This window comes from Phoca vitulina, unplaced genomic scaffold (assembly GCF_004348235.1).
Source record: "Phoca vitulina isolate PV1807 unplaced genomic scaffold, GSC_HSeal_1.0 scaffold3, whole genome shotgun sequence".
Taxonomy (NCBI): domain Eukaryota; kingdom Metazoa; phylum Chordata; class Mammalia; order Carnivora; family Phocidae; genus Phoca; species Phoca vitulina.
Genome location: NW_022589706.1, coordinates 75904181 through 75930620, shown reverse-complemented (window position 1 = coordinate 75930620; position 26440 = coordinate 75904181). Strand labels below are relative to the sequence as shown.

The 26440-nt window shown below is 40.1% G+C and overlaps 2 protein-coding genes across 2 annotated transcripts in view; one reads left to right on the top strand and one right to left on the bottom strand.

The window, feature by feature from the left end:
- The window catches only part of CUNH4orf17 (chromosome unknown C4orf17 homolog), a 335194-nt gene extending 325392 nt beyond the window's left edge, over positions 1 to 9802 (bottom strand). The window contains exon 1 of the mRNA XM_032401115.1: positions 9388 to 9802. The gene's annotated coding sequence lies outside the window, so the exon portion shown is untranslated. The remainder of the gene's footprint in view (positions 1 to 9387) is intronic.
- Positions 9803 to 9907: 105 nt separating this feature from the next.
- LOC116630170 (alcohol dehydrogenase class-3) lies at positions 9908 to 25664 on the top strand. Its single transcript, XM_032400882.1, has 9 exons — positions 9908 to 10010; positions 13442 to 13543; positions 15307 to 15448; positions 15974 to 16061; positions 19820 to 20039; positions 20191 to 20451; positions 21317 to 21452; positions 24172 to 24310; positions 24447 to 25664. The coding sequence occupies exons 1-9, from the start codon at positions 9999 to 10001 to the stop codon at positions 24469 to 24471; spliced, it is 1125 nt and encodes a 374-aa protein (XP_032256773.1). The 5' UTR covers positions 9908 to 9998; the 3' UTR covers positions 24472 to 25664.
- Positions 25665 to 26440: the final 776 nt, after the last annotated feature.

Here is a 26440-nt window from a genome sequence, read left to right as displayed (position 1 = left end):
ATTTCATTCAAGAAACAGGCAATAATCAGCTCAGGGAAGGTGGGAGTCTCCTTCAGCCCCAAGAGTTAAGCTATGAATGGTCTAATCCCATTCTCCTTTGCTAGTGACTGATTTGGGATAGACACATGACTCTATTCTGGTGAGACATATGGGGACGTCTGTTAGAGGGCTTTGGGGAGTGATTTCTCCCCTGATTTTAAAAAAAAGGAAGGGTAAAAAAAAGATCTTTTCCTTCCTACCTTTGGATGTTGTCATGTAAGGACATGAGAGGCTGGAACTATAGCAGCCATCTTACAACCATGGTGGGAAAAACAAGAGAATAGCAGAGCAGTTAAACTAGAGCCCTGACATCATAGAGCAACCAGAATTTACCATTCTCTTTCATTAAACTGTCCAGCACTTTTATTTTTTCTTTTTTTATTTAAAAATCAATTAGCCAACATATAGTACATCATTAGTTTCAAATGTAGAGTTGAGTAATTCATCAGTTGTGTATAACACCCAGTACTCATCACATCATGTGCCCTCCTTAATGCCCATCACCCAGTTACCCCATCCCCCCACTCTCCTCCCCTCCAGCAACCCTCAGTTTGTTTCCTATAATTAAGAGTCTCTCATGGTTTTTCTCCCTCCCTGATTTCTTCCCAGTCTCCCCTCCCTTCCCCTATGATCCTCTGCGTTGTTTCTTATATTCCACATATGAGTGAAACCATATGATAGTACTAGAAGTCCTAGCTTCAGCAATCACACAACAAAAAGGAAAAAAAGGCATTCAAATTGGCAAAGAAGAAGTTAAACTCTCTCTTCACAGATGACAGGATACTTTATGTGGAAAACCCAAAAGACTCCATCCCGAAAATGCTAGAACTCATTCAGGAATTCAGCAAAGTGGCAGGATATAAAATCAATGCACAGAAATCAGTTGCATTTCTATACACTAACAGTGAGACAGAAGAAAGAGAAATTAAAGAATCGATCCCATTTACAATTGCATCAAAAACCATAAGATACCTAGGAATAAACCTAACCAAAGAAGTAAAGGACCTGTACTCTAAAAACTGTCCAGCACTTTTAGAAGCAACCATCTACCCCCTCTGGCTTTGAATGACTCATGCACTTTAATACTCTTCTATGGCAAAAACTGAGTAGTCCCCAAGGCTTTGCCTCCAATACTTACTCACTTCATTCCAGAAAATCAGAGCTGACTTTTTAATTAACTGTTTCATCCATCCCTGCACACCTAGAGATGCTCTACTCCTTAGAATCAGCTGAATTTTCACTGCTTTCAGCCTCAACCAGGTCAGATAATTAATCCCAGATTAACCCACTGATGGTCTGTTTTCTTGCAAAATTCCTAATACTGTTTTTGACTGATTTCATCGCAAGTCACAGAAATCGATTCTGGCTAATTTAAAACGATAAGGAACTTATTTAAAAGCTACTGGGTAGGTCACAATATTATCAAGAGGACTAGAAAACACTTTCAGAGATACACAGCTTGAAATTTATATCCAAGCCTATGCAGCAGAACTGGTCTGAATAGGCTCCAGATGCTATAGACTGAACCACAATACCACCCTTGGACACAGGACATCACCACTGGCTTGGTTGCCATTGCTGCCCCAGGAAATTAAATCTGCAATGGGGAAGGAATGAGGGGTTTGCTTCTTCTCCTGTTCATGCTCCATCGCTCCCACCACTTGCTAGCTACTGCTCAAGCCCCTCCATTGTCCAGACTCGAAGGGAGGGGAAATTTGGAGGAAAAGACTGTATTCTACGTGACCAGTAACTACTGTTACAATCTGATATTGGTACTCTGGCTGTAGCACCTTTCAGATACTGGATTCCTTCTTGAGTGGGGAATTTCTGTGGGTTTCACAAAGAACCCTCCACTCCACTGGGGACCTCCTACCTACAAATTCCTTTATAGGCTGGATTCTTTACACAACCAGCCAACTAAGACTTTGCCTTCAGCCCCTGACTTCCACCAGGGTCACCTACCCTCTCCAGGTGGATTTCTTTGGTGAAGTTTCTTTTAAGATTATCTACAACTGTATCCCTTTGCAGGCTCCACATTTGGTCCATGGGAAAACACACCTGTGTGTCTGGCTCCACTAAACTCTGCTCTACTTCGTTCCGCCACCAAACAGACTGCTCTAGCCAGCCTCTAGCCTGACATTTTTTAATTTCAGATGCCAGACTTTGAGTCATTCAGGTTCCAGAGAACACATTTCAAGCTTTTTGAGTGGTTTTCTTCTCTTGGCTTCAGATGAGAAGGAAGTGCTTCCATCACCCTCACCAGAATATACAGCACACTGACAACTCTCTCCAAAGAAATCCTCCCTCCCAGTTATTTCTGCCCTTCCTCATGAAGTCTTTGCCGGCCCTTACAGAGCTCAGAAACAAGAGATGAGCTAATGCTGGCAGAAGAAACTGTCCGTGTCTTAGCATGTCCTACATAAAGTAGGACATGCTAGTACCTTGTCTTCCAATGTGGGGGTAATTTTGGTACCTATATTGTTTAGCCTTAGAGTTCTTAGTCAAAACTGAGACAATATGAAAAGTGCCATTTTAATTTCCTATTACACATAATCATGAAATTATACCTTATACTTCTCTAGCCTGTCAGGTTTTCCAGAATCTCCAGAGTTCCAGAGTCTCCAGAGTTCCTGTCTGGAAAAGATAAACTCAGATTATTTACAATAAGGAATAATTTCTAATATATGATTACCTACAAAACATATAAAGAAAATTTACTTCTTTGGGATCACAGAGCCACCTAAGAAGTCTCTGACCTCCTGATTCTGTGATATGTGTTGGTCTTGAAAAGTAACAAGAAAAATTGCACAACAGGGCACCTGGGTGGCTCAGATGGTTGAGTGTCTGCCTACGGCTCAGATCATGATCTCCAGGTCCTGGGATCAAGCCCCATGTCAGGCTCCCAGCTCAGTGGGAAGTTTGCTTCTCCCTCTCTCTCTGCCTTTCCCCCTGCTTGTGCTCTCTCTGTCTCTCTCTGTCTCTCTCTCAAATGAATAAATAAGAAAATCTTAAAAAAAAAAAAAAAAAAGGAAAACCTGCACAACATAATTCAGATCTGTAGCTGCAAACTAGATACCCATCTTCTCTGTACGCTACATGTATATGTGTTTCCCAAGAGAAAGGGTTTGTTGGGTAACTTTGGAACCTTCGATTTATCAGAATTAGTACCAGCCACTTCTGGTTCCCTCATGTCAGTCCTTTCTGGTTCCCTCATGTCAACTCATCTGAGGCTTCCTTCAATTCAGACAGTTTCCTGTTCCAATTCATGGGGTCTATAGCACAGGCTGTCTCTGCCTCTCAAATAGAGTATGTACACAACAATGTCAACTAGAACTGGGGGGAAAAACAGTTCCCCTTAAAATGCAGAAAATATTTATGGCTTCGTGAACTCTTCTTTCAATTCGTTCAGTACTTATTTTTCTTGCGAGCTCTATGAAATATGCTTCCATTTTTTGAAATCTGTTTGACTATGTACACTTACTTACTTGTTATAAAGTCTAAAATGATGGGTCATTTTCACCTAATGAGTTCTTCAGTTCAAAATAAGATGAACTTTTTTCTTGAAAATCAGAATTAAGTACAAGTTAGCAGTATAACTCATTGTTTACTCTCTTCTGCTAGATGAAAGAGAGCACAAGGTAGACAGATCAAGAATTTAACTAAATGATGCCTACAGGTTGATGCTCCCCATTACTTCTATCTTTTGCTTGCTATCCCCATTTTGTGCTCTGTATTTGGAAAACATCATCTGTATCTCCTACCTGGTCAGGTTATTTCTAATCTAGTCCACCCTAGCAAATTCCCTAATGAAACTGAGGGCCTCTGATTTCACCCTGAATCAATTTTTCCTTCTCATACAAAGTAGATTTGACTTCCACATCTACTTGTAACTCCTGTCTATATTTTAATATATTTTACTTTTAGAAGTTTTAGGGTTCACAGCAAAACTGAACAGAGTTCCCACATACCTGCTGCATCCACAATTAGAAACAACCTGCCCCACTATCAACATGTCCCACAATACTGGTACGTTTGCTACAATTGATGAACACTGACACATCATCATCACCCTAAGTCCAGACTCTACGTTAGGGTTCACTTTTGGTGTTATACATTCTATGGGTGTTGACAAATGTATAATGATGTATCTAACATTATAGTATCATACAGAATAATTTCATTGCCTTAAAAATCTTCTCTATTTCACCTATTCATCCCCACCTCCCCCAACCCCAGCAACCACTGATTTTTTTTTTTTAACTTTCTCCATAGCTTTGTCTGTTTCAGAAAGTTATATTGTTGGAATTATATAGTACATAGCCTTTTCAGATTGGCTTCTTTCATTTAGTAATATGCATTAAAGATTCCTCCAAGTCTTTTCAGAGCTTGATAGCTCATTCCTCTTCAGCACGTGACAATATCATACTATCTAGATGATTCATCCATTTACCTACTAAAGAATATTCAGTTGCTTCTAAGTTTTAGCAATTATGAACAAAGCTGCTATAAAATTTGTGCAAACATAAGGTTTCAACTCATTTGGATAAATATCAAGGAACATGATTGCTGGATAGTATGGTAAGAATATGTTCAGTTTTATAAGAAACTGTCAAACTGTCTTCCAAAGTGGCCATACCATTTTGCATCCCCACCCACAGTGAATGACAGTTCCTATTGCATTTGGTGTTCTGTTTTAGATTTTGGCCAGTTGTGTAGTAGTATCTCATTGTCTTAATTTGCAATTCCCTAATGACATATGATGTTGAATATCTTTTCATACTTGCTCGCCATACATACATCTTCTTTGATAAGGAATTTGTTCAAATCTTTTGTCCATTTTTAAGTTGGGTTATTAGTTTTTTTATTGGTGAGCTTTAAGAGTTCTTTGTATATTTTGGAAGACCATCCTTTATCAAACATGCCTTGCAAGTATTTTCTCCCAGTCTGTGGCTTTTCCCATTCTCTTGACACTTTTGGAGCATAAGTTTATTTCAATGAACTCCAGCTTATCAATTATTCCTTTTATGGATCATACCTTTGGTATTATATTTAAAAATCATTGCCATACCTAAGGTGATCTAGATTTTCTCCTATGTTATCTTCTAAGAGTTTTATAGTTTTGCATTTACTTTCAGGTCTACGATCTATTTTGAGTTAATTTCTAAGAAGGATGAAGGTCTGTATCTAGATACATTTTTTTGCAGTGTATATCTAGTTGTTCTGGCACCATTTTTTAAGAGACTGTATTTTCTGTATTGTATATCTCATATTTTCTTTGCTATATTGTCAAAGATCATTCACTATATTCACGTGGGTCTATTTGTGGACTCTATTCTATTGATCTATTTGTCTACTTTTTGCTGATACCCCACTGTCTCAATTATTATAGCTTTATAGTAAGTGTTGAAGTTGGATAGTGTCAGTCCTCCAACTTTGCTCTTCTCCTTCTATACTGTGTTGACTTATTCTGGCTCTTTTGCCTCTGCATATAAACTTTAAAGTCAGTCTATTGATAGCTACAAAATAATTTGCTGGAATTTTGACTGGGATTGTGTTGAATCTATAGATCAAGTAGGAAAGAATGGACATATTGACAATATCAAGTCTTTCTTTCCATGAATGTGGGATATCTCTTCATTTATTTAGTTCTTATTTGATCACTTTCAACAGAGTTTTGCAGTTTTCCCCATATTGATTGTGTACATATTTTGTTAGGCTTGTACCTAAGTATTTCATTTTTTCACAAGCAAATATAAATGGTATTGTGTTTTTAATTTCAAATTCCATTTGTTCATCGCTGGTATATAGGAAAGTAATTAACTTTTGCATATTACTTTGTACGCTACAAACTTGCTATAATCACTCATCAGTTCTAGGAGCTTAATGTGGATTCTTTCATATTTTCTACATAGGCAATTATGTCAATTGTGAACAAAGATAGTTTTATTTCTTCCTTGTCAATCACTATACATTTTATTTTATTTTCTTGTCTTACTGCATTAGCTAGGACTTCCAGTGTGATACTGAAAAGGAGTGATGAGAGAGGACGTCCTTGCCTTGTGCCCGATCTTAGCAAGATAACTTTTAGTTTCTCTTCATTAATTACATTGTTACTTGTAGTTGTGTTGTAGATGTTCTTTACCAAGCTGAGGAAGTTCTCTTCTATTCCGTTTCCTGAGTTTTTTTTATCATGAGTGGGTGTTGGATTTTATCAGATCCTTTTTTCTGCATCTATTGATATGACCATGATTTTTCTTCTTTAGCCTGTTGATATGACAGATTATGTTAACTGATTTTCCAATGTTGAACCAGCTTTGCATACCTCAAATAAATCCCACTTGGTCATGCCATATCTCTTCTTATAAGCTGTTGGATCCAATCTGATATTATTTTGTTGATAATTTTTGTACCAGGTTTATGAGATACTGGTCTGTAGTTTTCTTTTCTTGTAATGACTTTGTCTAAATTTGGTATTAGGGTAATGCTGGCCTCACAGAATTAATTAGTAAATATCTATCTTCCTTTGCTTCTATCTTCTGAAAAAGATTGTAGATAATTGCATAATTTTTCCCTTAAACAGTTGGTAGAATTCACCAGTGAACCCATCTGAGCTTGGTGCTCTCAGTTTTGAAATGTTATTAATTACCAATTCAATTTCTTTAATAGATATAAGCCTATTCAAATAACCTATTTTTTCTTGTGTGAGTTTTAAACAGATTGTGTCTTTCAAAGAATTGTCCATTTGATCTAGGTTATCAATTTTGTGTGCATACAGTTGTTCACAGTATTACTTTATTATCCTCTGGATGTCCATGATATCTGTAGTGATGTCCCTTTTTCATTTCTGATGTAATTTGTGCTCCTCTCTTTTTTCATAATTAGCCTGGCTAGAGGCTTATCAATTTCATTAATCTATTCAAAGACCCTGCTCTTGGTTTTGCTGAGTTTCTCAACTGATTTCAGTTTCCAATTTCATTGATTTCTACTCTAAATTTTATTATTTCTTTTCTTCTGCTTACTTTGGACTTAATAGGTTCTTCTTTTACTACTTTCCTAATAGAGAAGGTTAGGAAATTAATTTTTATCTTTCTTCTTTTCCAATATATACATTCAAAGCTATAAATTTTTCTATAAGCACCGCTTTCACTACATGCCACAAATTTTGTTGTCTTTTCATTTCCATCAGGTTCAAGTAAGGAGCCAAAACAAAACTTACTTCACTTCCTTCCCACTGAGCAGCTTGCCCAAGACCCTATTCCAATTCTGATAGCCCATTTACAAGCCAAGCCCCGAACGCCCCCTGAAGTCACAAAAGTGTGAGGACCCCCCTCCCCCCACCCATGACTAGATCTCTCTGGAGTTAATGCTCAGACTTATCCACACTAAGCCTCCAGCAATTCATCAATTACACTTCACATTTTCCAATACCAATACTCGCTTCCCCAGAAGTGGGTTTTTGCTCCAATAAGTTGTGATTCTCTATTATTTGTCTAACTCTCCAATTCTAGGGTCATTGGTTTACCCCATGATCTCAATTCTCTGACAGATCTAAGAAGAGTTTGTGATTTCTCAGTTTGTTCAGCTTTTTACTTGTTGTTAGGATGGACTGACAACTTTCAATCAATCTCCTTACATGAGACCGAAAACTAGCAAACTAGGAAGGTATCACTAAAATGCAAATGCTTCTTCCCAGAAGATAAACAATATATCTACAATAGGGAAAAGAACATTAACTCTTTGCTAAAAGCTTTCTTTCACTAGAAAATTGCTGACTGCATTCCAAGCAAAAGTTCTATTATATACAAAGGCCTGGAATCAAGAAAGAGAACAGTTCTTTAAGAAAATGCAAATGTTCCATAAGATTGGAATGAGACTTGTGTGGTGGAATAGCAGAAAATAAGGATGTAGAGATAAGGAGGAATCATGTTATGCAGAACCTGACTGGCCCAGCTAGAGTTTGGATTTTATACCTTTCTCAGCCTTTGAAGACTTTTAAATAGTAGAATGACATTTATTTCCTTCTAATCCACTTATTCAAAAACTATTAAAGGTGAAAGAAAATAGCATGAATGATTTATGTTTCAGAAAGTTCACTAAGGGGGCATTAGTTAGAAGTGCATTAGATTCAGGGACCTGACAACAAAGACATCAGATGGGAGGCTTTTTCAGAAACCCTGTAAGACATGACAGCCCAAACTAAGGCAGCAGCAGTGGCAGGGGGAGGGGGAGGAAGGGGGAAGAGGGATGGATAGGGGTAGAGAAGAGGCACAAGATATGAGAGATATTTAGGGTTTGGTGACATTGAATGCAGGCGCTGAGGGTTAGGGAGAAGTTGCAACTTCCAGGTTTCTGACTTGGGGAAAGAAGGTGGGGGTGCCTGGGTGGCATAGTCAGTTAAATGTGTGCCTTTGGCTCAGGTCCTGATCCCAGAGTCCTGGGATCCAGTCAGGCATTGGCCAGTCTGCTTCTCCCTCTGCCCCTCCCCCCGGTTGTGCTCTTTCTTTCTCTCTCCTTCTCTCTTCCAAAAATAAATAAATAAAGTCAAGAAAGAAAGAAAAATAGATAGATAGATAGATGGTGGTGCCCCACACAGACGAAGATTAAGGAGGAAAGATTACAAGGTGAGTTTTGAACAAGTTGACTTTGAGATAACTGAGAGATATCCTAATGGAGACACATAGATGTCTTGTAGTCAGTTGTATGCCCAAGCCTAGAGTTCACCACAGCCATCCTTAGTCATAATCTAGAAGCTGTCCCTATATAATAAGAAGTTAAAAGCCTTAGTGTAAATGAGAGAGTGGAGGGCGCCTAGGTGGCTCAGTCGGTTAAGCGTCTGCCTTCCAATCGGGTCATGATCCCACGTTCCTGCGATTGAGTCCCATTTCAGGCTCCCTACTCAGCAGGGAGTCTGCTTCTCCCTGACCCTTCCCCCCTGCTCGTAATCTCTCTCTCTCTCACTCTTTCTCTCTCAAATAAATAAAAATCTTTAAATATATATACAATAAAAAATAAATGAGAGAGTGGAATGAAGGGAAAGCCGTTGGACAGAATTTTTTTAGAACATCAGCACTTAAGATACATACTGAGCAAAAAGAGCCATGAAAAAGACCGTGAAGCAGAGGAAGAGAGTGGTCTGGTAGAGCTTTTTTAATAAAATTCAGCGTTCACAACAATCAGAGTTTAAGAGTAAACTAGCAAATACTCCATCATCCCTCTTTCTCCACAATGGCCACTCCTAAACCACAGCACATCAAACACGCCCACGTTCCGGAGGCTTGGCACTCACTCGTGCCGCTCCTCGCAAAGTTCTCTCCCCGTGTTCTACCGAACGCCAAAACTCCTACTCACCCTTCAAGAACAGCGGGAATAGAGCCGGGGAAGTTTCCCGAATGGGTACTCCTTGTGTCCCCTTTACCACTCTTCTCACAGCTCAGTTTCCCACTCATTGCAGAGCCATTTGAAGGGCTAGATCTTACTCATGTTGTGATTTCAAGACGCAGAGCACACGAAATCTGTAGAAAGAGTACAAAATGGTGCAGTCCTGTTTCTCACGTGCTTCCAGTTAAATTCCTGGTTCCTCACCTTCCATAGCTCTCCTTCATAAGCCTTATCTACGCTGCCTGGGCTAAAGTTACAAGGGGAAAACCCCTTCCGGACACAGACGTTTCACATCTAGCTTGATGGCCTAGCCGAAACCCCTCCGACTTCAGAGCCGAAAACACCCGGGCGCGCGGTAGAGCGCCGGCCGCGCCAAGCTCAGGCCCCGCCCTTCGCGCCCAAAGCCCGCCTAGCAAACCCCGCGCTCACGCTCCGCCCCCGGTGCAGGCGGAGGCGGGACCACGCCAGCAGCACTCTCCGCCCATGCCACGCCCCTTGCGCCAGGCGCACTCCCCGCCCCCGGGCCCAGTACGGTGGGTTCCACCCCAGACGTTCGCAGTTCGCTGACCGAGTCCGAGACCATGGCGGCGCAGGTAGGCCTGGCGGTGCTGCGCGACCTACTCCAAAGAAGGAGGGAACAGAGGGAAAGCGTAGGATGGAACTGGGCCGCTAACTGCGCGGGGCACGCGGGGCTCGGCCTGTAGACAGGCATGAGCTGCCGGATTTGAAACGGTGCCTTGGGCGAGCTGCTCTGCGGGAAGGAAGGGAAAGAATCTTTGTTTCGGCTCTTTACTTGAAAAGGTTTTGCTGCTTCTGGGGCAGCGGAGCGAGGTGGGGGCGGGGAGAACCGGAAAGTGGGGGGCGGGGGGTCGGTTTCCTGCTAGAAGTGGTTTAGGAGCGCTAGTGCTTTGCGTATGCTAAAATAACTAACTTGCCTGGGGTCATACTTGGCGGGTAGCAGAACCCGCGCTCCTAACCCTTAAGGTTGCTGTGTTTCATGATTGTAATTCATAATTGAACAGTTATGGGGACACCAAAGAATGTATTTGGGAAGACCCGTGGGTCCCTTTCAGTAGTAGCATTTTTGAGCATTTAAGGCACCAGAAGTTTATATCCTTTTAATCCTCCCGTGACACTTCTATGAGGTATTGTCTCCATTTTTCAGACCCAAAATTGAGGCTTAGAGGTTTGGCGTGCTTAGTGGTCACTTTAAGATAGCCAGGATTCCTGTCCAGGTCTGTCCTTGTGCGAGGAACTATTCAGGTTCCTGAAATATACATTAGACAAGAAAGGAAGGCAGAAATATATGAATAATCAGTTTAAAGTTATTTGGTGTTTTAATGTTTTGCAAACTTTAGAAATTTTCTAGAAAGATTTAGGACCTTAAATGTTGAGGTTGAGAAGAAATGGTGAACTCTAAACGATCTTTTAGACTTAACAAATTAGCAAGTTTTCCTTATTACCAAGTGCCTTTATTCAGAGAAGGTGAAAAATTATAATCCTGTGATAGTTCAAGTGTTGAAGTAGGACCATTGCCTGTGGATCTAGGGCAGAGCTTTGTTTTGCTTAGAATTGTCACTGAAAGAAAAGGTTAATCTTTCAAACATTCCTGAAATGAGGGGAAGGGGCATAAAAGCTTAGATTATAGGTGAATTATTTATTCATGTTGCTTAAGTTCTCTAGGATCCATGGCTATTCTGAATTTGACCTTTGGGACTTTGTTTTGAGATTTATGGTACATTCCATTGAAAACAGATTGTAATGCAATGTCTGAATTTTTTCACCATCAGATTTAATATCTACACTTTAATTTTATTTTATTTATTTTTTTTAAAGATTTTATTTATCCATTTGACAGAGGGAGACACAGCGAGAGAAGGAACACAAGCAGGGAGAGTGGCAGAGGGAGAGGCAGGCTTCCCACCAAGCAAGGAGCCCGATGTGGGGCTCGATCCCAGGACCCTGAGATCACGACCCGAGCTGAAGGCAGACGCTTAACGACTGAGCCACCCAGGCGCCCCTACACTTTAATTTTAAAAGCAATAATTTCCAGCCTCACCAGTTTACACAAGCCACTCATCTCTGTATATAGTTCAACTCCCCTTTTCCTCCACTCTGTTCTGCTAATATTGATTTGTTTTTGCAAAGCTACACAATGCCAAGGACTGTATTAGGGACTTTGTTCATTTTCATTTACTTCTCACAATAGCTTTTTGTAATTGTAGGTGTTTTATCACTATTTGTAACTCTTTCTCATCCTTTGTTATCCTAGTTAAAAGTGAAGTTTTTTCAAACCCACCAACCAAAGTTAACTCTCTTTCTCCATTTTGTGCATTTTCTCCACTTAGTGCAGGAGCACTTTATGCCTCTCCCTTTAACTTACAGTTATTGGAATTGTTGACTTTCAAGTTTGTCTCCTATAAACCCAGCAGTTTGCAACTTTTATTCTGTCAACACATTTTATAAGCATTACGTGAACTAATCAAAACTTCCCTGTGGGGGCGGGGGGGGGGAGGGTGCGGCAAAATAGGTGAAGGATATAAGAGGTTCAAACTACCGCTTATAAAATAAAGAAGTCATGGAAATGTACAGCATTGGGAATAAAGTCAATAAAATATTGTAATAACTTTGTATGGTGACAGATGATAACTAGACCTACCCATGGTGATCATTTCCTTATGTATATAAACGTCAAATCACCATGTTGTACCCCTGAAGCTAATATAATATTCAGTGTTAACTATGCTTCAATTAAAAAAAAATTTTTAACTCTCCTCATTACACCTGATTCTCTGGTAAAGGAGGAGTGTACTGACTAGAATTTCTAAGGCAATGCTATGCCATAGAAATATAATACAAGTCCCATATGTAATTTTTTTTCTAGTTGCCACATTGAAATTGGATAAAAATTTAATTCATTATACAGTAATCCCCTCCCCCCCCCACCTTATCTGCTGTTTCAGTTACCCAAGGTCCACTACAGTCCGGAAGCAGGTGATCTTCCTTCTACCCATTATCAGAAAGTCAGTAGTAGCCTAACACTACATCACAATGTCTGTGTCACTCCACGTCATCATCTCACATCATCACAAGAAGGATGACTGCATGCAGTACAATAAGATATTTTGAGAGAGAGACCATATTCACATAACTTATTATAATATAATTTTTCTATTTTATTATTGTTAATCTCTTACTGTGCCTAATTTAGAAATACTCTAGGGTATATGTTAAGCATTCAGATTCCTTGGATCCTGTGCCAGACCTTACTGAATCCGATTGTCTTGGAACCTGTATTTTTTTTTTTTTAAGATTTTATTTATTTATTAGCAGAGCGAGGGAGAGCATGAGCGGGGATGAGGGGCAAAGGGAGAGGGACAAGCAGACTCCCTGCTGAGCAGGGAGCCCAACGTGGGGCTCAATCCCAGGACCCTGAGATGATGACCCATGCCGAAGGCAGACACTTAATCCACTGAACCACCCAGGTGCCCCTGGAATCTGTATTCTTTTTTTTTTTTTTAAGAGTTTATTTATTTATTTGACAGAGAGACACAGCGAGAGAGGGAACACAAGCAGGGGGAGTGGGAGAGGGAGAAGCAGGCTCCCTGCCAAGCAGGGAGCCCAGTGCGGGGCTCGATCCCAGGACCCTGGGATCATGACCTGAGCCGAAGGCAGACGCTTAACGACTGAGCCACCCAGGCGTTCCTGGAATCTGTATTCTTGATATGCTCCTGCTTATGCATTGTAGAAGGTCATTAAATACTTGATTAATAAGACTTCTTAACCAGAAGAGGCTTTTATATCTGACCATATGGTCATCTCAATTAAATTTTTTTAGTGAACATTATTTATATGAAATCTAAAAACATGCAAAACAGTTCTCCATATCACTTCGGGGTGTAGAGTTTTTTGTGATTGTGTGATCTACTTTCTAAGATTAGCATTCGTCAGGATCTAAATTAATAAGGAATTCATTATTAGTGCAGGAGGATAAACAACTTGCTCTCTTTTGTCCCCATTTCAGGTTATCAAGTGCAAGGCTGCAGTTGCCTGGGAGGCAGGAAAGCCTCTCTCTATAGAGGAGGTGGAGGTGGCACCCCCAAAGGCTCATGAAGTTCGAATTAAGGTAATGACACATCGAAGGCACTGGAAGAGAAGACTTAAAATTAGGTCTCTGGGTAGATGAACCCTCTGAGGATAAATCCCAAAGGCCAGTGCCAAGGAGAAGGTATTGAAAGTCATCCAACCTTAGAATCACAACATCCTTCTCTTATTTTTTTTTTTTTTTTAAGATTTTATTTATTTATTTGACAGAGAGAGACACAGCGAGAGAGGGAACACAAGCAGGGGGAGTGGGAGAGGGAGAAGCAGGCTTCCTGCGGAGCAGGGAGCCCGATGTGGGGCTCGATCCCAGGACCCTGGGATCATGACCTGAGCCGAAGGCAGATGCTTAACGACTGAGCCACCCAGGCGCCCCCATCCTTCTCTTATTTTACCCCCTTCACTTTTGCAGCACTTCTCTCCGTCTTTTTAGCTTTGATGTTGAGCTCAGCAGCCTTCCCCACGGATCACTGGATTATTGCAATTTATCTTCCATAGCCTGTGTTTAAGATGAATTTGTAAGATGCTCTCTTTTCTCCTGATCCCATGACTTAAAACGAATGATGACACATTAGAAACAAAAGTAGAATTGGTCTTCAGACTCATTAGAGGCAGTTTCAAATAAGATTTGGAAAGAGGCTCCTGATTTGACTGGAGCAACAAGCAAGTGAAGTCCACTTGCTTAGAGAGCTTTAAAATGTACTGAAACTTGCAGGCAAGGCCTTGATTCAGGGGAGCCATCAGTCTAGTCCTGCTCAACCTCTGCTGTGGCAGAGAAAGGAAGTTACCTGTGGAGAGAGGGATATTGCACAAGGCAGCCCCCTGGGTATTTTTAGCATTCTCTCTTGTTTTGATGTAAAAGTAATACTTTAAAGTAGTGACCATTGAATAAAACTAACATTCTAGAAAAGGTAAGCTTTTTTTGCTGTGAATTAGAGTATACTTTCCCCATCCCACCTCCAAACACTCATGCTCCCAGGAATCAAATAACAAGTGGAGGAGCCCACAACCAAATAACTTTTCAAAATCCTTTTCAACCTGGACCCAGGAATCTGAAATCTTATACAGTTAATACATTTTTCTCTTAAGTTCAGAAATTAACCTGATTGTGATTTTGCCACTGAAAAAGAAAATGTGTCCTGGGATGTACTAAGATGAGCTGTATGGGAAACTACTAACAAATAGCAGGTATATAGGTGAGAAACAAGCATAAATATAAACACTCCACGATTTCATTTTTTTTTTTAAAGATTTTATTTATTTGAGAGAGCGCACAAGCAGAAGGAGTGGCAGAGGGAGAGAGAGAAGCAGACTCCCCGCTGAGCAGGGAGCCCAATGCAGGGCTGGAGCCCAATGCAGGGCTCGATCCCAAGACCCTGGGATCATGACCTGAGCCGAAGGCAGACACTTAACCAACTGAGCCACCCAGCCACCCCTCCAGGATTTCTTTTCTGTGCTTTTAGTGGTTCCTCTCCACACCTGGAGGCACAGTGCCCATAAAATCACCGTGTTTACTTGCTCTTGCTAGCCTGCACTGGAAAGGAGATAGATGTACCATTTCCTTTGCATATAAACACACCATTACTTTTATGGATCACTAGAAAATGCTGTCAATTCTAATCGTTAAGATGCCACAGATTGTAAGCATGTGTTGATTGTAAAGAGGTTAAAATATCAAAGAAACGTATCTTAGAATCAATGAAATAGGGTATTAAAAATGCCTTGCCTTTGACCTGTATCTCACTCTGAATTGCATGCAAACACACACGCCCTTTAATATCCTGCTAGATTATTGCTACCGCAGTTTGCCACACCGATGCCTATACCCTGAGTGGGGCTGATCCTGAAGGGAGTTTTCCAGTGATCCTGGGACATGAAGGTGCTGGAATTGTGGAAAGTGTTGGCGAAGGAGTTACTAAGCTGAAGGCAGGTAAGGAGGATATTTGAACCACTTAATTTCATAATTTCAACTTATTTCTGCAAGGAAATTACATTTCCATTAAGTGATACATTGTCTCTTCGTGAACAAGTTATCACCTGAGTCACTTGTCAAGAACGATTTTATTCCTTATCTGGGAAGCACAAATATTTGAGAGGTTTTTTCCTTTTGGATTTTGCAGACTACTGTTCATCTGAAAGTATTTATTTCCAAAGCCAGTTTTGACCAATTAAACAAGAATTTTTAAAGATTCATCAGTGAGTCAGTATTTTGAAGCCCATGACCTTGTTTTCCAGTTACAATTTTAAGAGCTTCATTTCAATCAAAATTTTGAAAACTTGTATTTATTGTATAGTCAGTGTCTGAATCATGTTATGTAGGTAAAGTTCTAAGTTGAAGTTGTTAACTTTGCAAAGCCACATGAGTTGACAGGAGTGGAAGTTTGCAGGGGCTGATGTATCCATTTAGAAACAGATGCTCCCTATTCAGGATAATGTCTTTGCATTTGTCTCCCAGGTGATACTGTCGTCCCACTTTACATCCCACAGTGTGGAGAATGCAAATTTTGTCTAAACCCTAAAACAAACCTTTGCCAGAAGATAAGGTTAGTATCTTTGTTATTTTATTCTTAAAATAGTAATTATGGGGCAGTCTATCCAGAATATTCTACATGAATTATTTCATTTCAGCTTTATGGCAGCCTCATTATCACTGGTATCCCCATTTTCATAGATGAGAAAATTAAGACTCAAATTAAGTGATTTACCCAATATCATAACTATCAGATAAAACAGAATTTTCTGAACCCATTCTCCTTACATAACACTGGGCTAAATTTGCCAAAATAGAAATTAAGGAGGGACATGCTTATGAAATCAAATGAAATCATTTTTATGAGCCATTTTATTGTCTATGAAATCCAAGTAATAAAACTCATAAGGTTCCTAGGAAGGTAACAAGAGATAACATAACCCCTTGACACAGAAACACTGTGGTTATTTTACTGTAGTAAGGTAGCAGCACTTACCTTACTACAGGCAATTTAAGATCTCCTTGTATTCCCCTTTTTTTACTCTTATCGAGGTAGAACAGATGTAGTAAAGTACTTAGTCTAGAAATCTTAAGTGTACGCTCCACGAATTGTTATGTATATACTCACCTAATGGTTAGATAGAGAACCTTTCCAGCACCCTACAGAGTCATTCGTATCCCTTCCACGTCAGTACCTGCCTCCCTCAAAGGGAACCACTGTTCTGATTTCTTTCGCTACAGGACTTCATATAAATAGAATCACATACTATGTGCTCTTTTGTCTGGTTTCTTTCATTCATAATGTCTATGAGATGTATCCATGTTGCTCTGTGCATCAGTTCTTTTTGTTGCTCTGCCACATTTCATTCCTTTATCTCTATTTATCCATTCCCCTGTTGATGGACATTTAAGTTGCTCCTTAAATGTTTGGGGCTGTTGTGATTCATTCCGCCGTGAACATTCTTGTGCATATCTTTTAGTGAATATATGCACTACTTTCTCTTGGGTATTTTCCTAGGATTGGAATTGCTAAGTGTAATATTGTGATTTCATTTAGATGACCAAATTTATATTTCTCATATGTATTTGGTGTTCTGCCATGGTTTCTGGCTCATAGCTGCTAAAACCCTTGGAATTTCCTTTACGTGGGCTATAAAGGTGTCTTTGTTATATTAGTGAAGGTGACTTTTGGAAAACCGTTAGGAAACCTGTGGATGGCCTGGCCTTTGGTAAGGGAAAAGGGGCTGTTGAGGTTGAATCAGCCAATGTCCAATGACAGTCAGTCATAACTATAATTAAGCTTCCATAAAACCCCAAAAGGACTGAGTTCAGAGAGCTTTGGGGCTGTTGAACACATGGAGATTGGGGAGAGTGACATACCTGTAGAGCATGTGGAAGCTCCTCAGCTTTTCCCCCTACCTCCTATGCTTCTCTTCATCTGGCTGTTGATTCATATTCTTTATCATATCCTTTAATAACGTAAGTGTTTCCATGAGTTCTATGAGCTGCTCTGGGGAATTAAAAGAACCTAAGGAGGAAGTCTTTGGAACCTCCGATCTGTAGCCTCTGGGTCAGAAGCATAGGTAACATGGGGCACCTGGGTGGCTCAGTCAGTTGAGCTCCCTACCCTTGGTTTCAGCTCAGGTCGAGCCCTGTGGCAGGATCTGCACTCAGCGCCGAGTCTGCTTGAGATTCTCTGCCTCGCCCTCCACCCCTCCCCCAAGTTGTATGCACACATGCACGCACTCTCTTTCTCTGTCAAATAAAATCTTTAAAAAAAAAAGGCACTGATTAACAGCCTGGAGCTTGCAGCTGGCTTCTGAAGTGGAGGATAGGAGGCAGTCTTGTAGGACTGAGCCCTTAACCTGTGGAACCTGATGGCTATCTCCAGGTTGCTGGTGTTAGAATTGGGTTGAATTCTCAGACACCCTGCTGGTGTCCAAGAATTGTTCCGTGTTGTGTGTGAGGGAACACACCCCCACACCCACATTGGAATTGGGTCCATGACCTAGAAGATTGAGTCACATATGGAAAATCCATGTGTTCTTACATTTGTTTTCTAGTGCCATTGACAAAATTAGTTTATATTTTTGGGAAACAAGATTCCATTTACTTTATAACATAAGTCCAGTTAGTTTTGGCAAAGCTAGAACCAAAATAAATTTTGTTTTGAAAGGTAATTTCAAACACTGTTTAAAAGCTTGGGACCTATCAAGTATAATAATGGTAATGGGCTTTTTGTGGCTGTCTGTAGCGTTTTAGAGGGACAAGTCCTTTCAAAGCATAAAATGTATCCCATGTCATCTTTTGTTCAAAAAAGTCCTCTGGGACAAGTGATTTCGTACATTAAGGAAGGCTAAACAAACTTAAGTTGCTCTCTTAAAGATTTAAGTTATTTGTGGTAGAGCTTTGTCACATAGTTTTTTGTTTCTGGTCATGTTTTTCTCTCAAAGGAAATGTATTTACTCTTGAGTCTAGAGGCAATCCATTTTCTTTTCATCTGTGTATTTGTTTATTCTGTGTATTCCAAAAGATTAGCCTAAGAATGTACATCAAATTATAGTGCGTTGTTTTTACTAAAAATAACAAATATTAAGCACCCTGTGCCAGGCACAATGTTAATGCCTTATATAACATTTGATTTTTATAGTAGTCTATAAGGAAGATATTATTGTGTCTTTCCATTTTATAGTGAGGAAACTAAGGCACAAAGGTTAATTTACTGGCCCAAGATCACACTGGATTTGAACCCAACTGTGTTTGATTTTAGGGCCTGTACTCCTAAGCAGGACATTACGTTACCTATCTATTTAGAATGTCAAAAATAATTTTTGATACCATTTATCATACTGGTTGCCTTTGTGAGGTTTTTTTCTTCATCCTTCATTAGTGTTACCAACTACATAGGCAAAAAACAAAGAGAAAGAAAACTTGAATCCTTGAGGACTATTTTGAAAAAAGCCTCCAGAAAGATCTAAATTAGCCAGTGTGGCTATCTATTTTCATCACCTGATCTGCATAATTGCTCATAATCTCTGCTTGTGTAGATTCTGGTTTTGGCTCTATGCTTTCAGAAGTTATATTTGCTCACAGTTTTATGACGGATTTTTAAAATTATTTCTTCTGATCCATAAGTTGTATCTGTTAAATTTATTTCAATACCCAACAGTAAGATCCAGAAGGATATTGAATGTTGGAAAAGATATATAAGAATATAAGTCTTTCTTAAGTTTCCCTAATAAGGCATTGCCGAAAGGTGCTAAATTATTAATAAATACATTAGAAATTAGACTTTGGGGGTCGCCTGGGGTGACGCAGTTGGTAGAGTGTCCAACTCTTGTTTTCAGCTCAGGTCATGATCTCAGGGTCGTGAGATGAGCCCCACATTGGGCTCCGTGCTAAGCACGGAGTCTGCTTGAGTTCTCCCTCTCCCTCTGCCCCTCCTGCTCATGTGTGCACATGGTCTCTCTGGCACGTGCACGTGCTGTCTCTCTCTCTAAAATCTTTTTTTTTTTTTAAGATTTTATTTGAGAGAGAGAGAGCATGAGAGTGGCGGGGGTGAGAGGGTGAAGTAGACTCCCCACTGAGGAGGGAGCCCGATGTGGGACACGATCTGGGACTCTGGGATCATGACCTGAGCTGAAGGCAGTCGTTAACCAATTGAGCCACCCAGGCACCCCCTAAAATAAATCTTTAAAAAAAAAAAAAAGAAATTAGACTTTGGGTCTTAGTACACTTTTCTGTCTGTCATATTTAAAATTGATTTCTTTTTCCTGTGCATTTTGGGAAACCTGATTTTACCCTGCCTTTTTCCTTTTTTATTTTCTTTAGAGTTACTCAGGGAAAAGGATTAATGCCAGATGGTACTAGCAGATTTACTTGCAAAGGAAAGACAATTTTCCATTACATGGGAACCAGCACATTTTCTGAATACACAGTTGTGGCTGATATCTCTGTTGCTAAAATTGATCCTTTAGCACCTTTGGATAAAGTCTGCCTTCTGGGTTGTGGCATTTCAACTGGTTATGGTGCTGCTGTGAACACGGCCAAGGTAAGAGATGGGCCTGGATTTTAGCTTCTGCCTTCTGATTGGATACAACAGAGCTTTGCTAGAATAGTGAACTTGGCCCGGTGAGTAAGAAACCTAGTGATTTCCTTGACACTTGTGCAACGAGTACCTAATAGACTGTCTTTCCTGTTAGGTGGAGCCTGGCTCTATTTGTGCCATCTTTGGCCTAGGAGGAGTTGGACTGGCGGCTATCATGGGCTGTAAGGTGGCTGGTGCATCCCGGATCATTGGTGTGGACATCAATAAAGATAAATTTGCAAGGGCCAAGGAGTTTGGAGCCTCTGAATGTATTAACCCCCAGGACTTCAGTAAACCCATCCAGGAAGTGCTCATTGAAATGACTGACGGGGGAGTGGACTATTCCTTCGAGTGTACTGGTAACGTGAAAGTCATGGTAAGTATGTTTTGCTTCATTCCTTTTTTTTTTTCCCTCTAGCTTTATTGTAAGAATAGAGCATGTAATACGTACACAAAATATATATTAATTGACTGTTTATATTATTGGTAAGGCTCCCAGTCAACAGTAGGCTGTTGGTTAAATTTTGGGGGAATCAACAGTTATATGTGAATTTTCGACTGCGCGGGGGGTGGGCGTCCCAAGCCCTGTGTGTTGTTCAGGGGTTAGCTGTACATCCACTTCACTAACCTCGAGCAACAACTTCTCTAAAGCTCAGTTTCCTCTTCTGTAAAATGCAGGCACAGTAATGACACCACCTTGACACAGAGTAGATGCTCAGCAGGAGTGTTACTGTTCTCCACCTGCTTCCTTTATTAAAGTCTTCAGAATTTTGAACTAGGATTTATTTTAAAAACTAGACAGCAAGAGGCACCTGGGTGGCTCAGTCAGTTAAGCATCTGCCGTCGGCTCAGGTCATGATCCCGGGGTCCTGGGATCGAGCCCTGATGTCGGGCTCCATGCTCCATGGGGAGCCTGCTTCTCCCTCTCCGTCTGCCTGCTGCTCCCCCCCCCCCGTTTGTGCTCTGTCTCTATGTCAAATAAATAAATAAAATCTTAAAAAAAAAAGCTAGACAGCAAATAAAAGCTTTTAAATTCTTTCATTTTGTGTTAATATTCAGCCAGGTTAATAATTTTTTTTGAAAAAACTGTTGAATGAAATTACATTTACCAAATAGTGTGATCACTTTGTGTGATTTTTTTAGAAGCTCTGTACTGCCATTCTTTCCTCCCAAAGCTACTTTGCTGATATTCTCAGCAGAATGCACTGACTTGTGTGATTTGGTCCTGCCCCTGTCTGCAGAGAGCCGCGCTGGAGGCCTGCCACAAAGGCTGGGGCGTCAGCGTCATAGTCGGGGTCGCTGCCTCTGGTGAAGAAATCGCCACTCGCCCATTTCAGCTGGTAACAGGCCGCACGTGGAAAGGCACTGCCTTTGGAGGTAATTCAGTGTGTGAGCACATTTTCTCTTTTGTTATTTCCATTGGCAGAATTTTCATCCCAGACTGATTTGTTTTAACAAGAATTTTCATGGACTACCTTCTCATCGTAAGTTGTTGCATAGTTATTTTAATAAGAAGGTTTCCTATTCAATCAGTATTCACCCCTGGGGCTGGGGAGATGCTCAGCTTCCTCTGAAGCACGAGATCCCTTTTTACACACACAAAAATCAGTATCCTGTTGATGAGGAAATAGTTGGGGGTAGGGCAGGAGTGAGAAGTTGGCTCGAGGGTACGCAGACAACAGTGTCAGCCCCACTGCTGTGTTGTGGACTTAGATTATCAGCATTTCTCCTCAGTGTTCCCGAGCGTGGTTATCGCTGCATGCGATTGTACCTCTGTCTACATACTACTGACCTCAGCAGTAACCAGTACAAAGTCTTAAATGGAAAATACCGTATTAGACCAAACCTGGTAACAGAATTGAAAAGCTGCCAGACTGATCATTTTTCCCTTTTGTGATCCTAAAAAGTACATGGTCGGCTGGGGTTGCCTAACTACTGGTAGAATGCTGAAAAAGCATTTCCATCTTTGCCGTGCTTGCTCAGCTGGGAAGCACAAATCATGCTTTTATATCCCAACAATTATGAATTAATGAAATCTCGTGTTTTCATAGGTTTTTAAATATATATATCTATAGATATATATACATACACACACACACTCCTATATGTATATATATATTTATATTCTCGCTATCCTTTTAGGGGGGAAAAATCACATTGCATGAGTTTTTAATCTGTATTTAACAAAGTGTCTCTTAAGATCCCCATCCTCATATTGTGTCCACTTTTTTGAAGGCCAGAGGAAAAGATCAGGAAAGTATGAGGGGTTTAGCCCAAGTTTTCTGTCTTTGTACTATAGAATTCACCATAAGAAAATGTCAAGGGGCGCCGTGGTGGTGCAGTCTGTTAAGTGTCTGACTCTTGGTGTCGGGTCAGGTCATGATCTCAGGGTTGTGAGATAAAGCCCTGCGTCGGGCTCAGCTCAGTCAGCTTGCAGATTCTCTTTCTCTCTCCCTCTGCCCCTCTCCTGACTCAGGCGAGCTCGCTCTCCCTTAAATAAATAATAAAATTTAAAAAAAAAAAAGAATTTCTATTAAAAAAGAAACGTAAAGCTGACTAAACTTGCCTTTCCAACTAGATGTATGCTTCACTTGAGTATCTTAGAATAGACTTTTAAGGCCACACATCCTCCCAGGTCCTTAACTATATTGGAAAGGGCATTCTAAGCCTGGGAGATGAGCCAAGGGGTTTGATCCTAACCTCTCATTGGAGCCTCATCCTCCTAGCTCATGCTGGTTGGGAAATAAGCTGGAGCATTAGGGCCCAATTGGTGGTGTTAAAATATGACCCACAGATGGAAATAGAAGTTTGGGTCTAGAGAATAGTGGTGGCTGTACTTGTCTCGGTTACCAGGAGATTTAAAGGAGAAAGAAAGGGTGCCTGGCTGGCTCAGTGGGTAGAGCATGTGACTTGATCTTGGGGTCATGTGTTCAAGGCCCATGTTGGGCATGGAGCCTACAATCAGTCAATATTCTATAAATATAATTTTTTTAAAAAAAAGGAAAAGGGACGCCTGGGTGGCTCATCCGTTAAGCGTCTGCCTTCGGCTCACGTCATGATCCCAGGGTCCTGGGATCAAGCCCCATATCGGGCTCCCTGCTCAGCGGGAAGCCTGCTTCTCCCTCTCCCACTCCCCCGCTTGTGTTCCGTCTCTCGCTGTCTCTTTCTGTCAAATAAATAAATAAAATCTTAAAAAAAAAAAAAAGAAAAGAAAAAGCCCCACAGTTTTTAGGGGAAGAATAATTGGTAGAAGATATAAGGAGGGAGGTTTGGAAAAGGCTCAAAAGAGGTTTGAAATGAGCTACAAAGTGTCCTTAGTTTAAAAGGTGGAAAGGCTTCTTTGTCGATTTATTATGTCCTTCAATATAAGTGAAAGACTGAAGGACCTGATTTTGTTTAAAATCTTAAGTAGCTAGGGCGCCTGGGTGGCTCAGTTGTTAAGTGTCTGCCTTCAGCTCAGATCATGGTCCCAGGGTCTTGGGATCGAGTCCCACATCGGGCTCCCTGCTCAGCAGGAAGCCTGCTTCTCCTTCTCCCACTCCCCCTGCTTGTGTTCTGCTCTCACTTTGTCTCTCTCTGTCAAATAAATAAATAAAATCGTTAAAAATAAAATAAAATAAAATCTTAAGTAGCTAAAAATTTCCCACTGTTGTTTTCAGTTTCACAGTTTTCTAGGGTGAGATGCTATCCCTAATTTCATTGTTAAATTTAAAACCAAAGGAATAAAGTCATGTATCACATCAGTTTTATTCTTCCTTGAATTTCATGATTACAGAAATCTGTTACAGACCTAAATAAGTTTGGTGTAAGACTTCCAGAGTTCTGTGCTAGGTAGTTTAAAATTTTGTCTCAATTTGCTAAAAACTTAATGAGATTTTAGTAAATCTTAATACAGAGAAAGGAAAACACTCAGAAGGCATTTACTGTTTTCTTAACTAAAGACATACATTAAATTCTTCCTCCTCTCTGTTGATTTTGAAGTTCTTCATTCCTTTTTAATTCATGATAAAATTCTCTTAAATGTCTGTCACCCACTAAGTAATAAGCATACTGTAAAGATTTTTGGGAGAATTAATAGATGTATGATTTCTTTTAGGATGGAAGAGTGTGGAAAGTGTCCCGAAGTTGGTGTCTGAATATATGTCCAAAAAGATAAAGGTTGATGAATTTGTGACTCATAATCTGTCTTTTGACCAAATTAACAAAGCCTTTGAACTGATGCATTCAGGCAAGAGGTAAGCTTCCTCTTTGGCTATATATTATAAAATGTAGTAATGATTTAGGGTTTATGTAGGAAGGGTAAAAAAAGATAGTTTTAGTGGTCTTAAAAGACATCCGTTAAAACCTGTTTATTGCTTCCTTCTCTTACAGCATTCGAACTGTTGTAAAGCTTTAAATTCAGCAGAGAAAACCTGTTCATCCTTGTACGGAAGTCTTGTGGTCCAGCTGGAACAGCCAGACAAGCAGGGAGAAGATCTTCCAAGTTCACAGTTCTTAGACATTCTAGACCTTCTAGACCTTCTCTACTACTACTTCTAGAGTAACCTACTCTAGGCAATAATATTTTTTGTATAATTCATAAATCTCTAATCAAGGACAAGGCTAATACAGTCATAAATCTGTTTTCTGAACTCTCCTTCACATGTATAATTGCCAGCTCATTAAGGAATATCCTAACATAATAAAAGTAATTTCTGTGTATATGTAGACATTGTCATCTCTGTTTTATGCTGACTTCATTCTCATGGTTCCTGTCCCCATAATTTTCATTCTTTACAGGAAAGCTAGAGAAAACGGGGCAGTGGTGAGTATCTGAACCTTGCCTTCTTCCATCCTCAGTAATTTTTGCTTAACTTTTAGGAGTTGCTGGCCCATTTACTAAAAACAGATATCCTCACCGTCAGGGGCAAAGTTAATCAGAAGCCAAGTCTCAGCCCCTGTGAGATTACATTCTTGAGAACAGATACCATGCCGTGTTCAGACTCACGCTCCCAATTCCCAGTACGGCATCTGGCCCACACTGGGCACTAAACTTCATTGACAAAACTACTTCTGGGCATAAAAAGGTGTATGTGTGTTGGTGGCAGCTTCTATGAACTCTTTCAAGTATGTAAAAAAATACACACTGAATTTCAGAGTTCCCAGGCACTTTTCAAATCTTAACATTTACCACTTCTGGACACATTGCCTTTCCTCTCCAGAGGTTTTTTATGAATTATCTGTCCACATCCTTTTCCTCACCACCCAGAATTTGGTGTTTTTCACTCTCATGCATATTGTTACACTTTTACTATACATATCCCTTAACCCTCTAGTCTTTGGTATTGAAAACCTGATACTGTCTCATTCTGCAGCTTTCATTTTTTACTCATTATTGTGTGATGAATGCATGTGATGCTCTCATACACTAATTTTAATACTGTGCAACAGTATTCAGTTATATGAAATAACATCTGCTGTCCAAATGATGGCATAAAGCAGCTTCCAGAGCTGTTTCTGTCTTGCTAACCCTGGTGAAACATTGTACATCTTGTTCATGGTGTTAGTTAGGATATATAGCTGATCCTTGAACAACATGGGTTTGAACTGCACAGATCCACTTACACATGGATTTTTTACATGATGGTTGTAAATGTATTTTCTCTTAACATTTTTTCTCTAGCTTACTTTGTTGTAAGAATACTGTTTGTAATACATATATAAAAAATGTGTTAATCAACTGTTCTCTTAAGGCTTCCAGTCAAAAGTAAGCGGTTAGTAAAGTTTCTGGGGAGTCAGAAGTAATACGTGGATTTTCAAATACCTGGAGGGTCAGCGGCCCTAACCCTTTCATTGTACAAGAGTCAATAGGATAAGCACATCTTGACTAGAAATTGCCGGATTGTTCCTCAAAATGGTTGAAAACTTTTGCAAGTGAGATGGGCGTGAAATGATACTTCCTTACTTTAGCTGGCATTCCCCTCAGTTACTGAAGTACTATTGTACATTTGTATTTCCTTTTTTGTGAAGTATCCATTCACATCCTTTGCTCCTTTTTCTATTGGATTAGTTATCTTTTTCCGAGTACTTTTTAGAGGAGTTACTATAGATGTCAATCCTTCATCAGTTTTATATCTTATTTTAATGTATCTTATTTTTAATATAGTCAAATCAGTCTTTTTGTGGTGCTCTTAAGAAACGTTTACATTTTTATTCTGAGCAGTATAAAGAAGCAAAAATGATTCAGTCTTCCCATCCAGGTAATCCACTGACATTGGAAAAAAAACATAAAACAACATATCTGAGGGAAAATTACATAAGAAAGAAGAGCAACACTCCCCTCCCACAATAAAAATAGTTGACTGCTGTTAAGTTTATATATCTTC